The sequence below is a fragment of the Camelus ferus genome, chromosome 12, assembly GCF_009834535.1.
Source record: "Camelus ferus isolate YT-003-E chromosome 12, BCGSAC_Cfer_1.0, whole genome shotgun sequence".
In the NCBI taxonomy this organism is placed as follows: Eukaryota; Metazoa; Chordata; class Mammalia; order Artiodactyla; family Camelidae; genus Camelus; species Camelus ferus.
This window is the reverse complement of record NC_045707.1, coordinates 14,188,317-14,204,065: the sequence shown is the minus strand read 5'-3', so window position 1 is coordinate 14,204,065 and position 15,749 is coordinate 14,188,317. Positions and strand designations below refer to the sequence as shown.

Genomic DNA, 15,749 nt, shown 5'->3' with positions numbered 1-15,749 from the left:
TAAAGAAGAGCCACTTTATATGACAGCTCAACTTATATGTCATAACCTGGTACCAAGCAATGAAAGACATATTCATTTTTTTATGAGGGGGTGGTGATTCAGTTTATGCATTTATTTCTATTTGGAGGAGGTACTGGGGATTGAACCCAGGACCTCATGCATGTTAAGCATGTGCTCTACCACTTCAGCTATACCCTCCTCCTGAAAGGACATATTCTTTACATTGATCCTCAGAGTACAGAAGGGCAATTAGAAGGTCCTCTTAGACTTCCCAGAGCTCCCCAGATATCAGACAGCTATTGGGGTGCTGGTGTGAAGTCCAGGCAAACATTAGGGGCAAAAAATATAACTGTTATGAAAGGAAGCATGCTGGGGAGAGAAGTAGAAGAAGATGTTTAAAGAGAATTCCGCAGCAGCTAGATAGGTGTTGAGGAAACCAACTGAGGTATTCTAAAATACCTGGTTCATACACTCTGCCCATTAACCCTGTTAAGTAGTGGTAGGTAAATGAAGATACAGAGAGCTTTGGAGAGTATCCTCCAAACCAGGATGAAATTAGACATTACTACCAGGAATCTGAGTAGTTCATAAAGACAGAAGATCTCTTTGACAGTGATTACTAAAGGCTGGTATAAATGAGGGGCAATTAAGAGTATGTTGCATGCCATATTCATGAGTCCACTCACTACCACTAGGATGGTGTCATGATGATGGAATGGGTACAGATCTATATTTAGACCTCTATATTTAGTGAGAAGATAAAGATGATATCGATGATGCTAGTGATGGTGTACCAGGACATTTAGGAGTGAGAATTAGGTATGTCAGTCATACAGGTGTGACTCTAACCCAGGAGAAATGGAAATAGTATACTATAGGTTTCATGTATTCAGTCAACAAATATTGAGCACCTATTACATGTTAGGCACTGTCCTAGACTCCAAGGGGATCCAGGATTGGAAAGAAAAAAAACCTGCCTATCTTCATGGGGCTTATATAATAGTGAGGAAAGCAGACAATGAACTAATTAGGCAAATATTGGTAAATGCTTTGAAGAAAAATAAAGCAAGAGCAGAGTGACAAGGGTGCTATCTAAAGCAGGGTGTTCTGGAAAAACCTTGCTAAGATGGCACTCTAGGAAGCGGTCTGAACAAACAAGAGAGAAAACCATGCTACCGTTGGAAGGGCAGCTTTCAGATGGGGAGAATAACAAATGCAAAGATTCTCAGGCAGGAAGAAGTGAGGCGTGTCATACCAGAGGATCACCAAGATTTCCTCTGGACCAGAATCAGAAGTGTAAATGGGTTACAGTGACTTGGTGGGTTGATGTTGTGAAACATATGCAGCAATTAGGTATGGGCCTCTCTCTGGGTTGAAATAAATATCTATCTGGTCCTCTCACTTCTGTGCAACCTCTGAATCTCATCTGACTAATATGCTATCATTTGTTTTCCTCCAGTAGAACGTAAGCTCACTGAGGACAGACCCTGGGCATGGCCATGAAACCACTGTCTGCACTGGAGAGTCATCGTTAGCTCTAGCTGGGATATGATGACTCCTGGAAACACTGCAGTGCCTCTACTAGCCACTAATATTAAAGTTTCTGACATAGGGCACTGGCTTAGCATCACCTGGATCCCTGTCATAAAAGCAAATTCTTGGGCCCCACCTGGGACCTACTGAATCAGAAACTCTGGGCATGGGGCACAGCAATGTGGTTTAACAAGCCCTCCAGATGATTCTGATGCACAATAAAGTTTGAGAACCATTGTTCTAAATTGTGGAGGTCCAAGAACACCATCACTTGAAGAATAAATCTGCATGTCTCAAAGGCCTGCATGATTCCTATAGAGTCATTCCTGCCAATTAGGATCAACTTCTTAAGAAAGTTGGCTCAGGGAAGAGGTTATAGGTAACAAGTCTACCGCACATTGAATCACTTTCAAGTCTTGGTAAGGGCAGAGGAAAACAAAGTCTTCAGCTGAGGTATGACGCCAAAAGCTTGGACCAGATAAACTTCTTCTCTTCTTAAAGAAGTAAGTTTAGGGGGATATCAGAGCAGAGCAGACAAATAATCATTATACAAGATAATCCTGGGAGTCTTCCACTTCTGATATGCTAACACCTCATCAATGTGAAAGGTCTAGCTGTTTAACAAGTCTCAGAAATATGCCTTTAGGCTCTTAAATACATTTCCCAGGATTAACTGAGAGATAGTTTAATATGGGACCACCCAGAGTAGAGTGGTCCAAGAGGATAAATAAGATCATCTCTATTAATCAATGGAAGATGAAAAAAGTGTTTCACAGGTCTACTGGTATCCCTGAATATTTGACTGGAAGAAAAGCATCTGTAATCCTATTTTCCCATTCAGTGATCTTTCCAATTCAGTTGACATTATAAAAGCCCTGAGAGATTCAGCTTCATGGAAACTCAAGTTCTCTGGAGCTGGTCCTGGAAGGTTGGGATCAGGAGGTCTATGTTGAATAGTGACTAGGTTGAGATTAAGGCAATCTTGATAGAGGCAGAGCTCCCACTGATTTTCCTTTAGCAATAATACAGGTTCTTGGATCACTATAGCATAGTGTCTATATGTGGGGGATCCTGTCTCTGATGCAAAAAACAAGTATATCTGCTTGGAAGGAACCTGCATTGTGGGAAGCAAGCACCCCTACATAACAGTTGCACTCACAATGTTAGGGTAACTTCTCATCCTGGTCTGCATGAACTACCAAGGTGTGAGTGTACTGTCAAGGGAACAGAAAGGTAGTGGGGGCATGGGCAATGCTGGTGATAGACAGCCTCGATGAAGCAAAGAATATGATAGGAAAGTCTTATGCTTCCTGGGGGTGAGGGGAAGCTGTGACAGATGGGTGTAACACTACTCTCTTGGGATGCTCCCCCCATTAGCTGCCCAATAAGAAGTGGTCCCAGCAGTCACAAGTTACCTAGGCTGTTTGTCCATCAGTGAGCAGGAGAGGTTTATGCACAGGGAAGGCTTTAGGTCTAGTAGGCAGTTGGATCTGCTGGACCAGAGCCTGACCCAGAAAGCTGCCTGCTGCCCTCTAAGCCTTTGTCCTGGAGGTAGCTGTCTCACACTCTCAGCTATCTGGGAATACTAACCACCTTTCTTTGCAAAGGTTAGGGGCCTAGGCAACTGACTCCCTCACTGTGCCCCATTGCAGGACCAAATGACTTTCTATAGGCCAGAAACACATACATACACACACAGCTTGCCTCATTCAGAGCTGTCTCTACTGATGGCCAGTGAGTTGGAGAAATTAGCAGTTTCCCTGCCAGGTGTGAGACTAGAAACAAAATGTATTCCATTTTTCTTGAGGCTGGAGCTCAGCACCTCCATATAGAGGTGCACTTAAAGCAAGGAAGCAGAACATCTTGAAGGGAGTCCCCATGAATTTTTCAGGCTGGCAGCAGCAACAGAGGGACATCAGGCCAGGGTTTTGGGGTGTTTTGGCATCAGTAGCTCTGGCTCACCTCTGCCAACCATGCTATTTGATGGCTGACTTCCTCACTCATGCCCTATAGGGCTGCAGTGCCTAGACTGAGGAATGAAGCAAGGCAGTGCCATTATCCATCCCACCAAAGCAGGTAATGATTATTGCCCCTCTAATGCATCCTCAACCCAGAGGCCAAAATGATCTTTTCAAAACACAAATATGATCCTGTCACGCTTCAGTGACCTCCCACAGCTTGGGAACAGTAAGACCAAGAACGCATAGCATGATATGACTGTTCTACTATCTTTATAGTCGGCTCTCCAGGTAGTCCTCCTCCTCCACTCACTCAAGTCACACTGACCTCTGTGCTCCTCCAATGAACCAAATTCCTCCTCATTTCAGAGTCTACTGTCCCCTTTTACAGACCTGGTTAATGCATACTCATCTCTCAGGTCTTCCCATTTTTTATGCTGTTTTATACTCTGGTTACATGATACTGTTTCCCTTCATTGTACTAGCATTGTTCTAATTCTCTAACCATGTGTGTGACCATGTGATTACATCTTACTCCCACAAGACTATAAACTTCATGACGGCAGGCAATGTACCCATTTTGTTTACTTTATTCCTGGTGCCAAATACAGTGCCTGACATAGTATATGCTCAACAAGTTTTCTTGGAAGGAACAAAAAGAAGGAGAGAAGGAGGGAGGTAGAGAGGGAGAAAGAAAAGGAGGGAGGGAAGAAGGATGTAAGGAAAGAAGGAGGGAATGAAGGAGGGAAGCAAGCAGGGAGAAAGGCAGACAAGGAGGAATGGAGGTCCCAATGGGGCAAATCGGGAAGATATCTGACTCTCCATCTCTAATGGGAGAGCTAGAAGGGTGAAAAGTAGCTCTTACCTGAAGCCTCAATCCTTAAAGGCAGAAGTTGAACATCAAAATTTTGTCCATGGGATAATGCTGAGTTCAAACCATAGAAGCAGGTCCAAACAGGTCATCAGAGCAAAGCAGGTCTGAGGTGAGTATTAGGTATAGGGCAAAATAAGAATGGGAAAAGCAGGGAAGATGAAGGCAAATAAGAACTAATCTGTACAAATTCAGGGCATTGTAGGACAAGTCCACCAGCTGGGCTTATTTCTTTACTTAGCGGCTTTTTATGCGTGGGAAAAGCAAGTCTGATTAAAGGGACATAGACCCCACATAGTTGCCATATATAGATATGTATTGTCCTAAAAGCTTAATAAATTGGGATTCTTGTACATAAACCATTTTCTTGTGGGTCTGGTTAACTCTGGGTACACTAATGAGACTGAACTAAGTTAAGAGTGTATGCCATTTCAAAGTGTAGGACTGGATCTTGGACCATGGTGCCCTGCCTCCATGCTGGAGCTCAGCGAAGCTCTGCCTCACAGTCAGCTGGCCCCTCCCTTCCTACATCCCCAAGACATCCTCTTTTGAATTCAATATCTTTGAACCAAAGTTATCAAGCTCTGTCTCATATTATCTCTCTTTTGATCATCAGCTCCTGGGAAACAGGGGAAGTATCTTAGTTTATTTTCTCATCTCCTACTGAGTCTAGTACAATGACTTCGAATAACAAATGCTCAAAAATTATTGAATAAATATTACTATATATTTTGTAGGTGCTGGAAGTGATTACTCCAGTGAATTTGTTAACTTCTTGAGGAAAACCTTTTTAGACCTAAATTCCTTCTGAAAGCATAAGGAGCTGAACTAAATAATCTCTAAGGCATTTCCAGACTGTAAACTACTGGAACAATGACAAAGTTATGTCACGTATGTAACTGTCTATTATTTCTAGTGTATTATTGGGCACATAGCGGAACTCAATAAATGTTTGCAGTTAAATGACTCCAATACAGATGTATTTAAGTTGAGAAGAAACTCAGAGATGTGTTTCTGAAGTTTCACATAAGTTGCTTAAGAGTTTGACAGTACTTAAAATATATAAAAGAAATTTGTTATTAAATGGATTCTGAAGGTAAGTCTTTTTTTTTTTTTACAATATTTGCAATTACTTTGTAATATAATAACTTCTTAATTTAATGCATTTTTTAAGTTTCACTTTTTACATATTAAGGTTGCTGATAATAGGAGCCAACTCACTTACTATTGACTAAATCAAGCTGTTCTTCATAGAGGGAACTGTCCCTCTTTCTACAGTCTTACAGATGACTTCTTACTTTCTCTCTCTCATACACACACTCACTCACACACACACACACACACACACACACACACACACACACACAGTTTCTCCTTTGTGTCTTAACTCATATTTACAATTTGGTAGGTCTATCCTAATCTATAATGCTATGCATAAAATTTTCATTTTCTAATACTCCTTTCCACATTCCTCCCTCTTGTTTAACTGCAAGCCTCACCATTTTCAAAAACAGGTATGCCTTCCACGGTGTCTGGATCTTCCACAGAATCTAGACTCTTCAAGGCATCTGTCTCAGATGGTCGCTTTTGCATGAGCATGCTGGAAGCTGAAGCTTCCCCAGCTGAGAAGCAATATATCTTGGTCATCCTCAAGGTGGAATTCAGGGAAAGGAGTGCTCCTTATTCTCTTTCATTTTCCCTATGACTCTCAGCTAGCTGTCCAGGGCCTCCCACACCCTCTCCCCATAAATCCAGTGAAAAATTAGAGAAGTGTTGACTTTTGTCAACAACTGTCTTACCTCAAAAAGGCTCTACTCCTTTGACATAAATGGGGGAAATGCAGAACACGTAACAAGATACTTTGAGGGTGGAAGAGAATAAATCTTGTTCTTCTTTAACCCCCAAGTCTTCCTTATATACCTGGGGCCTGTCCCCACATATCAGTCCAAAATCTCACCTGATACTTGTACAAGGAAAAGACAGGACCCAGTCATAAACATTTTATCACAACAGGGGTGGAATAAGCAAGTTTAGTTGACCCCTGAAGGTTGCCTTTACATCATCAAGTCTCATATCCTGCACTGAAACTCCCTGCAAGAGAACCCCTCTGTCACTGGAGTATGATCAGCAGACAATGGTACCTGTTCTCTGAGGAGTCCTGACTAACTGGCGAGACTGAATCACACACATGAAAAATTTCAGATGAAATTCCTTTTCACTCATGGTTGTCTCCTAGAAATAGAGTTTAATCCAAATCAACAGATCTGTGGAATGATTAAGATGGACAAAAGTGACATGAACCAGGTATGTTCAATATTAACGGGCCGTAGGACCTTACAGTATTAAATGTCAACATATGAAGTGATACATATAATCTACTTTTATACATTTGACAGGGCAAGATATCCTGAACTCAGCAAGCATCTCCTTCTCTAGCAGCTGAGAGTAGCTAAAAGGCTGGGGGCCTGCAGAGGCTTCCCTTCTTCAAGTCTGAGCTCAGACTGTGGCTGTCATCTGCGTCTACAGTGCTTACTTAGAATTTCTCTACGACTTCTAGACAGGGCCTGGGTCACGGTACCCATCACGTTGAGTAGCTTGATAAAAAGTCTGAAGGAACACACATTTCTCCTCATTATTTTCTCTTAAAAATTATGGCACAGATTAAAGATTAATCAGTTCAGTACCAGGAACAACACGACGGCCATTTAGATGTCCATAGGGCAGAATCCTGGGTTGGACCCTGGACAGCTTTCCTCACACATCCTGGAGAAGTGTTTCAAATTCCTCCAAAGTTCTGAAAGTTTCTACATATTTCCAGAGTCTAACCTAAGCCAACCCCAACATGCTGTTTTTCCCACTTTGCCCCAATGACCAGTGAAGCATGCTGTGGTGCAAAGAGTATAAGGCTGCAAGTTAAGAAACCTGTTTCCTAGTCCCAGATCTGCCATGTACTTTGTAACTCTCGGAAATGACTCCACTTCTCAGACCTATATACTAAATTATCTCCAAAAACCTCTACAAGCACTAACGTTCTGTGATCCTCAATAAAACATGATATAGCCTGAGCTAGATTTAGCTCTCAGGTCTCCGTCAAGGTAGCCAAAGATTCCGGCAGATCCAAGACCACAGCGAAAAGCTTCCATGGAAACGAGAGCGTGGGCAAAAATCGCCGAGCGGAACCAGAAGGCGGCGCGTAAGGCGGCCGAGGGAACACAAAAAAGCGAAGGACGATAGGGCACACTAACAGTATTCCAAGAACGAGAACAAGAAAAAGCTCAAACTGAAAGGGGAACAGAGAAATTATGACTACAGCCTTAGATGCTCCCTTAGCTTCTCAGGCCTTGCCACACTGCGCAGGCGTTCCACGGCTCCTCAACTCTGCTCTTTGACCTCCGGCCCCACCCCCCTCCTCTGCCGCCGCCACCGAGCAGCTCTTCCGGTGTTGTGGAGGCGGTTCCGGTTCGCGGCGGTTCCCGGGTTTTGCGTTCCGCGCCCGGCCGGAAACCCCTTCGCATAGCAGCCGGTTCCGGTTCGGTGAGTGGCGGCGGGAAGCTGGGGGAGGGGTGAGGATGGAGGGAGCCTGGGCCGGGAAGCAGCGCGGGCCCGGGCCCCGAAGCCTGGGCTGGGCTGGGCGGAAGCGGGGACGACTGTGGGGACGGCGCTTTTTCCTCTGCCCCGCCCCCTGGGACCCCCTCCCCTCCCCCCTGCTGTCCGCCGGTCGCGATCTGGCGGGTGGCCGTTAGTTAGGTTTCCCGAGGCCGTTCCTACAGGCCTCTTTTTCCCGGGTCGGGGAGAGGCCGTCTCCTTGCGGTTACGGCTGGCTCCATCTCAGCACCGAGCCCTACTTGTGGGGAAAGGGCCGGTTGGGATTTCGGGGCTTTCCCGCCAGAGCGGGGGCTTCTCTCAAGGGAAAGCTGTTTTCACCGGAAAGCTCAGCTTTTCTGTTAATACCTGCTTCACCTCCCGCCTTCCTTGAGACCTGAATGATATTTCTCGACTACTTCTGCGTCTCACGTAAACATTTCTCCAACTCTTTGACTCTGTGGTATCTCCCTGAGATGTGATATCGCTAGTGCCACCACCAGAAAGAAACGTCTGGACCAGGTTATGAAAATCCCCTTAACTGCCACCGCTTGCTTACCTGGCTCATCGCCTCCTGGTAATTCTCTTGAACCGTCTCTTTCTTGGTGTACCCTAACGTGATCTCTCTGGACATATGCCCAGTTTCTCTTGAGCTTGGTGATTTCTGTTTATCGGTGCCTCTGCAGTATTTCCACTATCTTGTTGGCAATAACTTGCTACTTTATCACTTTCAAGTCAGCCTTGTTAAAGTCATTTCACTTCATGTTTGGTACACTTATTATATTTGGGGTGGTGGTGATTCTTGTAAAATTTGTATAAAGCCTTTTATAGGCTGCCAATTATTTGACTTAGAGTCCTTGTTCCAGTTGCATGTTCTGAATGGAGTAGATCGCATCATCTCCTAAATCTTTATTCTTTATAAAGATAATTTGTTTTAAGGACTTGTGTTGAAAGATAGACTACACTGAATTAGAAATTACAGTTAGAGTGAAACCTTAAGCATCTCTTTAAGCATGATCCCTTAACCTTTTTCCAATTTAGAGATTCCCTTTTTTTCCTCTAGTTCCATTTTGGAAGCCTCTTGTTTTTATCTTGAGAAACCTCATTCATTTCTACCTAATTTGTATCACTCATCTGATGACTTAAATGTGGAGGGAGCAAATGGATTAAAAAACAGGTTCTTCTACCTCAGGCTAAGGTGATGTAGCTCTTGACTGCTGCTTTGAAAGTCTTTCCTTTTGTTTACCTGACTCCTACATCTCCTACCAATTGCACCAGCTTTATTGTCTTGCTGTAAGTATCTATTAATGATTCTGGTTTCCTCCAGTGGATAGGGAGATTCTCAGCAGCAGGGACCCTTTCTTTTTCATCTTTGTATCTCCTAACCTGTATATTATTGGTGCACAGTAAATGTTTGTGTATGAAACAAGGTGATTCTTTAGTGTTTAAGGTGTTAGACTGTAATTGGAAAGATTCCATGTAAAAATATGAAAAAAAGTGCATAATGATATAGTACAAACTGTTTCATATACATAAGTTTCCAGAGTTCAGAGTAGGGTGATTCACATGATCACTTCTACACCCTTCTCATACGATAGATTGTTCTAACTACATCTTGGTTTCTCATAAAGCTAATTGTAAAATGCCTTTCCTCAATATATACTTTCTAATAACTTCACCATAGCACTAAACACTCACTTTTCTGATCACCTCTTTGTATATCTGTAAACTTATAAATGGTTTACCATACTTATTACATTGTGTTACCATCAGGACTTTGCTTTTTTTTTTTTTCTTTAAGATTTCTTATCTTGTGTTCAGCTACTAACCTGACTTCACCTGAACACCTGAGACTACTTACATTCTTTCAGTAAATTAAATGACCAGTGTGAGCTAGGAAATGAGTTACTAGAATACTCTTCTTAAAGGGAAAAAATTCTTATGCTTGCAAGAATTTGGTGGCATCAGAGGTTCCAGGTCCAGCATATCATATTGAATCTTGGGGTATAAAATAGCCTTTCTCCCACTGTAAATGCAAAGTTGCAAAATGAAAGTGACATGAGCACACTGAAGAAGCTGGATGTATTTGTATTAAAATGTAGATGTGGGGTTTTACTTATTAAAATTATAAAACAGTGTGGATTCCCCAGAATTAGCTAGGGATTACTTTTATCTTGCCAGAGTGTATGTGTGAATCCTTGAAGAAGGGTATGTTAAAGGATATGAATTTTGTGATGTTTGTTGAAAGAGCATTTGCTTGGAAGTGAAGGTGCCTGGATTTTTTTGTCTTCCCTTTGCCCTATCTGTATGATTTCAGGCAAGTCACTTAACATCTCTGGACATAATCTCTAACATTCTTTGATTTCTTGCTTGCTTCCCTCTTCGTATCTACTTCAGCAATGCAAAGGAAGTTAACATGGGATTGTTCTGCTGGGCACCAGACTTTTAAATTGGCATTCTTAATACAACAAAAAAGGCTAGTGATGAATCCTGGCCCATGGACCCCCCAGAGCTGGGGGAAGCTAGAGGACAGAGGGAGAAGGGAGGCAAAGTGTTCTAGGGACCTTGGAAGTGCTGAAATGATTGGACAATAGAAAATGATCAAATATTTTAAAACTAAGCCTGAAAAAAAAAAACCAAACTTCCCCACCCAAGCCAAACAGGTGTGCTTTGAAACTTTAAATATGATAAATGTTAAAATTGTGGCTTTGTTTAAAAAAAAAAGAAAAGACTAGTTATGACAATTATGAAATGGCCTGAAAGAGTGAAATGTGAAAAAGCCGCTGCTAATTTATTGGTTGATAGGATTTTTTTTCCCTTAATGTGGGACCCAGGGAATTTAGCTTTATTAAAAAAGAAAGGAAGGGCAAAGAATAACCTGGAGGATTACCAGATAGAAGCCTTTTATTAAGTTGTGTGTTTGAAGCCTAAATCTAAGGCTTAAATTCTTTGGGAATCCTCCCTGGCAAGACTAGTAATCGGGTGATTACTCTGCTTAGTCTGTACCTATGCCAAGAAAAGCTCAAGCTGCCTTCCTTTGTGTATGCACTTTATTATTGGGACCTTGAAGAATTACCTATGATCATCATCCAGTCTCCTCAGAAGATTGAAGTCCTGATAGTACTATGTAATTGATGAAGTGCTCAATCTCTAAAAATATGGTGATAAGATTATGAATATATATATATATATAGCATCCCTAGTCTCCTCCTCTTGGAAATCTGCCAAGAAGTCTGTTCCAACGGTGCATTTATTAACCTAGTTCCACCAGTTAGGCTTTTAACTTCCTTTTTCTGGGCAAATTAGATACATCAGAAGAGAAAGTAATTTAATCTAGACAAAGGGGCTTTGATTTGGAACAGTTTGATTAATGATTGGGGAGAAAGTACTTAGTACAACTTTGAAGTAGTCCTTGATTGTCCTCAGAAATAAGTAGCTTTATGTTTGGCTGCTGTATAAGATGTATGAAAGAGAAGTCTTTATAGAACTACCACAGATCTGTCACTTGTTTATAAATGCTTTGGCGTGAAGAAATAGAGCAATGGATTGGGAAGAATTTCTAGGTTGTAATTTCAGTGTGGTCACTAACTTATGATCATATGCAAATTAATCTCCAAAGGGTTGGCTCTCTTAACCTGCTTCTTGCTGTAATATTCTGTGATTCTGTGAGTAGTGTGTAATTGCTATTTAGTGTAGCACAGATTGCAGAAATGTTTCGAACTACCTCAGGCTAGTTTTAGATTCCATTCTCTTCCTATCAACTTGACTTGCCATCTTATATTTTTCTCTACTAAGAATACAAGTGTCACATCTGAGTGGCTCCCTGTTCTATAATTATATGAAAGAGATGTTTCAGAAAGTAACACTTCTGTTTTCCGTCTTCTTTTATAGGACTTTGTATCTTTGCTAAAGTCAGTGATGTGAAAAGACCTGACATGGGTAAGACTTAGTATGAAATAGTCATTCAATCCTTTTAGTTACTCTGATTAGTTAATCTGGAGTGAAAGAATAGGTTTTCCTAACATTTTCAATATTTGCATCTTTGTGCTTAATAATTTTAAGGGAGATCTCATCCTAATTTTGTAATACAGTATACATAATACTTTATTAACAATTTTCTTTTGTTTGGGATATTGTGTATAGCATCATTTTAAAGCATTTTATTCATTTTATTGAAAAAGCCAGTAGCAAACATCACTATGTGCCAGGCGCTGCTTTAAGTACTTAAAATACTTTATTTCATTTAATTTTTTAAAACCACCTTACAAGGGTTCCTAATAGGACCTAGTAGGTACTGTTATTATCTCCATTATATCAACAAAGAAACTGGCACACAGAACTTAAGAAACTTGCCTGGGTTCACACATTTATAACTGGCAGAGCCAGGATTTAAACTCAGGCAGCCTGGTTCCAGGGTCCTTGTTCTCTCCTACTATGTTATACTGCCTTCTGTATGACGACTAATTTGATTAAGGGCATTTAAAAATTTCATTTAGCTAGTGGCACTGAGAATTAATTGTGACTGGAATATTTTCCATTCATAGAACTTTATATCTGTAAAGGGGATCAATATAAGGTGAAGACTAGTAACCAATTTAGGAACAGGTTGAAAAATCTGTACACGTAGATCTTGTAACATCCTATATGCTCCTTCGAAAACCACATTAGTCTTCTGTCTACTGTTTTTTCCTTTTACTTAGTCTCCCTTCTTTGTCCTGGTCATTGTTTCCTTTTTCTCTCATTGCTGATAATCAGTGTAAGTCTTTGAGTTCCCTTACTCTTATTTGTTCCTATTCAGGCTCTTTTATTAACAAAGGTCACACAATGGTTGTGAAGTAAGGTTCTACCACGATATTATAGTAATTGAGTTGATATCCTCTTAAGAGACATTGAATAAATTATGCTTTTTGCAGAAAAAAATTTCAGGTGGATTAATTTTTAAAGCACCTTTTGAGTTGAAACGGAGGAAATAAACCAGGGTTAAGAGTGTTTTGAATGGTGAAATTTTTTCCCTTTTTTTTTTTGTATTTGAAATTTTTTCAGCAGTTAAAAAACAGTCAAATTTTTCTTTGGGGAAAGTTTCCTTACTTTTAAAACTTTGAATTAAACTCTTTTTATTTGTACAGGTTTTGAACTATTTAGTAGATAATCTCAGTCAATTTCAAATTAACCAATTTCTGCACATGTTGACTCTTTTTTTGACAATGACATTTTGAAATTACTTGCCAATAGTTAGTTATGGAGGAGAGCTTTCATTTGACTGTAGAGCTGTTTGAGAATCATTTTTATTAGGTGAAAAGGTTGGTTCATAAGAAAGTAGTTATTGAAGAATTACATGATTTGAACTAATCCAGACCCTTTCCCCAGATGATATTGCTGATAGGATGAGGATGGATGCTGGAGAAGTAACTTTGGTGAACCACAACTCCATATTCAAAACCCATCTCCTGTCACAAACAGGTTTTCAAGAGGACCAGCTTTCACTTTCTGACCATCAGGTTAGTAATAATTTTCTTTCCTTAATTAATGAATTATTTTGTCTTACATTTTCACCTGATGTAGTTTAAGTGCCACACTCAAAAGCACAAACATATGTAAACTTTTTAGAATCAGTAATTCTAGTATTTGAAATTCTGTTTGATACATTAAAGTTAAGAATCAGGCTGTGTATGAATTCTTTGAGAACAGTACTTTTTAGAAGACTATTATTCTTCTGAATATTACAATTACTGGTGCACAGATCAGTGCTCTTTTAAACTGATGTCTTAAAATTCTGACCATTAAACAAGGTGTGGGAGGAGTGTGAAAATATACAGCAGCTCTGAGATTTCTCTGTTCTATGAAGCTTAGTTTGTCAAGGACTGGCAGCAACAGCATCACCTGGGAGCCTGTTAGAAAAGCAGAATCTCAGGCTTTACCCCATACCTACTGAATCAGAATCTATACTTTAAAAAATCTCAGCTGATCTATATGCACATTAAGGTTTGAGGAATACTGTTAAGAAAACAGTCTTTCTCAGTAGGAAGGCCATGACTAATTTGGATGAGACCATTCTTTGCTGTGTGAATCTATCCCAAATAGCAGAATATTTAGCATCCTTGGACTCTGAGGACTAAATACCAGTATCATCTGCCTCCCATAGTCATTTTGATAACTGATTTTGTATCCACTGGGTTGTGGTACCACACCTGATTAAGAACTATCTCTGGAAAGTTATCAGAAGAATCAAAAAACCAGGTTGATTTTGTCAGCCTGTTTGATGTATGATACAGCTGGCTTTCAGAGCAGGGTATGTATCTAAATGCATATTACCTTCTAATGAGCATTCTTTGAATGAAGTTGTATAACATAATTTTGCCCATTTCCCTCCTTGAAGCCTTAATCATTCATCAGGTTGTTGATATGTTTTCCTTTCTTATTAGTATATAGTTTACTTTATTTATAATGTATAAATATAATTAATTATATGAGTTTGAAATATGTCATAATCTTGTATAATCGAATATATTTTCCTAGTATAAATTTTTATTTCATTTTATTGTCAAAAATATGATTTAAGAAATATCTTTTGTTTTGTTTAGATTTTACCTTCCAGGCAAGGGAATTTGGACCGATCTTATACTTGTTCTACAAGAAGTCCAGCTTATAATCCAAATTATTATTCAGGTATGACACATTACTTGGAGTCAGGGCATTTCTACCTTTCAGAGTTCTTCCTAGCAAATTGCTTGTGTTTACGATCTCTAAAAGTGAAAACATGTCAGAAGCAAAATGGTATTTTCTCCACTAAACCATTATTTTAATAAGCTGTGTGTGTGTGTCACTGCTATGGTACTTTACTGATCTAGTCTCAACCAAATATTTTTTAATGAAAAAGATTTTTTTGGAATCCATTCTCCTACTTGTTTATTATGCCTTTGTAATAAAGCAGTACAGCTCTTTTTTTTTTTTTTTAAGAAATGTGTATGTGATATGAAGGATATTTGTTTTGTATTGATTTAAAGCACGGAGCTAGCCTATTTATATTCTGAGTGAAACCATAAATCCTGAAGATTTATTTCTACCCAAGCTGTCCCTCCACTAGGGCAGGAAATGTTTACATGTTTCTGTCTAGCACCTGCCACAGCCATGCTTGCGTATTCAAGGGCTTACCTTTTCAACTTGTGATCCATGACAGAAGTCAGCATTCTCTAGGCTATTCCTAGCCCCTGGCCTGCCTGACTTTTTATCTGCCCCCTTCCTAAGATCTGGATATCCAATGATCTGCCTCTGTCTTGAGGAAACTAAGTTTGTTGTTGGTTAGCCTCCTGGCAGTGTGACCCAGGAAGATTATAGGGGTCTTCCCATGTCTTTTCACTCCTCATGCCTTAATCTTCTCACCTGACCACAAGTATGGGAATATTAGCAATACTATTAAACCTGCCTCAGTGGGGTATTTATAAGGATAAGTTGAGATAATAAATATGAAATGCAAATAATAATTATTGTTGTTATTTGGCTTCCTCAGGATTCTATGTCAGCAAGATGAGATCTCCTCCCCTAAAAAGACGTTAGTATGATGCTCTTTTAGATTTATATTATATTTAAATGTCATTTAGTGGGTGGTACTTTACCCGGGGCACTGGATTTCCTCTCCTGGGGCGGGAAGTGGTCTCCACATAGTATGTGCATAATTTGTATAGAAAAATCAGTTAATTTTTTTAGAAAGTAACTCTGCCATCATTATTGTTGAAAAGGCCTTTCTGATGAGCAGAGAGCTGGAAATTTGGTTTGATAGCTCATTGTTAATTCTAGAGGAAGGACAG

General features: G+C 40.2%; 1 protein-coding gene and 1 long non-coding RNA gene across 7 annotated transcripts in view; one reads left to right on the top strand and one right to left on the bottom strand.

Annotated features, from left to right (window-relative positions):
• Nucleotides 1–1,484: 1,484 nt before the first annotated feature.
• LOC116667577 lies at nucleotides 1,485–7,521 on the bottom strand. The gene is made up of 3 exons (XR_004324456.1): nucleotides 6,162–7,521; nucleotides 5,862–5,984; nucleotides 1,485–4,469 (listed from the first exon to the last, which is right to left on the bottom strand). It is a non-coding gene; the product is annotated as an uncharacterized LOC116667577 (long non-coding RNA).
• Nucleotides 7,522–7,772: 251 nt separating this feature from the next.
• The window catches only part of SENP1 (SUMO specific peptidase 1), a 46,434-nt gene continuing 38,457 nt past the window's right edge, over nucleotides 7,773–15,749 (top strand). Inside the window, exons 1-5 of one of the 6 annotated variants that reach the window (XM_032492706.1) lie at nucleotides 7,773–7,896; nucleotides 11,836–11,883; nucleotides 13,312–13,442; nucleotides 14,526–14,610; nucleotides 15,452–15,493. In XM_032492706.1, coding sequence (XP_032348597.1) covers nucleotides 11,880–11,883; nucleotides 13,312–13,442; nucleotides 14,526–14,610; nucleotides 15,452–15,493 — 262 coding nt within the window. In that variant the 5' untranslated portion in view covers nucleotides 7,773–7,896; nucleotides 11,836–11,879. The other 5 variants (XM_032492707.1, XM_032492703.1, XM_032492708.1 and 2 more) reach the window with 5 other exon arrangements.